General features: G+C 44.2%; 1 protein-coding gene across 1 annotated transcript in view; it reads right to left on the reverse strand.

The window, feature by feature from the left end:
• The window catches only part of LOC101859537 (myosin-IIIb), a 23,148-nt gene that overhangs the window by 20,099 nt on the left and 909 nt on the right, over nucleotides 1-2,140 (reverse strand). Inside the window, 2 exon segments of the mRNA XM_035972808.1 lie at nucleotides 145-319; nucleotides 1,798-2,063. Of these exon segments, the coding sequence (XP_035828701.1) occupies nucleotides 145-319; nucleotides 1,798-2,063 (441 nt within the window).

Here is a 2,140-nt window from a genome sequence, read left to right on the forward strand (position 1 = left end):
AAAAAAAACACCCAAAAAAACACACACAAAAACCACCAAAAAAACCCCCCACAAAACAAAAACACAAAAAACCCACAAAAAACCCCACAAAAACCCCACCAACAACTCCAAACAAAACAAACAAATGGATTAGGGGACACTCACCACCCTGGAGCTGTGTGGGTTGGCCAGAGTGCCCGCAGTACTGAGAGAGCGGGCCACGGTGAGCGCAGCGCTGAGGTACTTGAAGGAGTCCGTCTCACACCCTCCTCCTGCCGCCTCCAGTAGCTGCCTCTGGATGGACAGGGCGCATTCGGTTTTACCGCTTCCGCTCTCACCGCTGAGGAGGGAAAGTAGATATGAGGAAATGCTGGGTTTTTTGTTTGTTTGTTTTGTTGTTTTTTTGTGGGTTTTTTTTGGGTAGAGGGTTTTACATACGGCGCTCGCAACTGCATTAGGTCATATGAGCACCAAGGGGTGGGTGTCAACAGAGAAGTCTTTGCAGGGAATCAGACTTACTCTGCTCACCTCTCTAGCTTCAACAGCACAAAGTCTGCTTCGACTATCAAGGCACCCTGGAAATAGCGGGTCACAAGAGAGTGACAAACATACCAAAGAAGTAGATGAAAATGACAATAATAAGGATTAGGAAAGAAAAAGCAGCAGTTCCCTGTTGTAGATCAGGCACAGTTATGAGCGTGACATTGTTGAATCAGCCCTTTTACAATTCTACTGCGCCTAAACGAGAAATGTCCCCCCTTTGGGAATGGCCTAAAGACACTTCAGTCAGTGGCACCGCCCCGGGGGTGGAAATGCTGTAAAATGCCGCAAGGAAACATTCCAAAACTAAAAAGAACACATGAAGCCAACACTCCCTATTTGAAATGGTGAAATGGTATAGGTTTAACGCCATCAGATTCCAATGATCAGTGTACATCGCCACGATAGCGGCTTCCGATGTACAATCAGAAACCGACGGTTGGTATACTTCGTCATGATGTTGGAATCCGATGGCACAGCGAAATCCAACGACCGGTATATATCGGCATGATGTCGGAATCCGATATCCGAAGTCGGTATACATCGGCATGATATCGGAATCCGATATTCGAAGTCGGTATACATCGGCATGATGTTGGAATCCGATATTCGAAGTCGGTATACATCGGCATGATATCGGAATCCGAAGGTACGTCGGAATCAAACGGTCGGTATACATCGGGACGATATTGAAATTTGATGTATCATCGGATTCCGATAATCGGTATACCTCGTTACGATGGCGGATTCTGATTGATCATGGGAATCCGATGATCGGTGTACATCGGAATGATGCTGGATATCGACGTACGGTCGGGTTCCGACGCCTGAACAACGTCGGGACGATTTTGGTTTCCGCCACTTTCGTTTTTCGATGGCTGTCCGATGATTTTTGGTGTTGTTTTCCGACGTTATCAGTTATCACCATATTATTATGTGTAACCTATATCAGTGTAACTTTAGAGTACCAGTTAAATCAATATTTAATAAGACATCAAAGACCTTGGTATAGCTTGCAACGTTCTGCATCACTGTTTTCCGAGAGTTTAAAAATAAAAGTACGACCAATAAACAGCTCAAAAGAATAAAGTAGAAATGAAATAGAAAACAAAAATTAGAAAAACAAATATTATTATACATGTATAATCTACTAACCTGATCAAAACAACAAGAAAAAAACACCCAAAAAGCATGACCAATATGCAGCTGAAAAAGGATAAAGTAGAAATGAAATAGAAATAAGATAAACTTTGAAAATAAATTTTAATAATTACTAACCTGATCAAAACGACCTGCGGCTGGTTCGAATCTGCATGCTGAGACAGAACTGTGCCCACGATGCCAGCCATGAACTCTGATTGGCTAGGCCTGTTCTTGGCCACGCCCTGTTTGAGCTGCAGAGGCAGGAAGCCATTCCGAGAAGGGCCTCGTCTGCTGACGTCATGATCAGCCTCGGTGGAGGGACTTGCTGCACTACGAAGAACGTGTGTGCGTGGGATCAAGGTGAACGGGTTCACGCTCACTAGTTGAGGCCCGATCAGTGTCTGAAGGGAGGAGATAGGGGTTTAGATAGATAGATAGATAGATAGATAGATAGATAGATAGATAGATAGATAGATAG

This window comes from Aplysia californica, unplaced genomic scaffold (assembly GCF_000002075.1).
Source record: "Aplysia californica isolate F4 #8 unplaced genomic scaffold, AplCal3.0 scaffold00024, whole genome shotgun sequence".
In the NCBI taxonomy this organism is placed as follows: Eukaryota; Metazoa; Mollusca; class Gastropoda; order Aplysiida; family Aplysiidae; genus Aplysia; species Aplysia californica.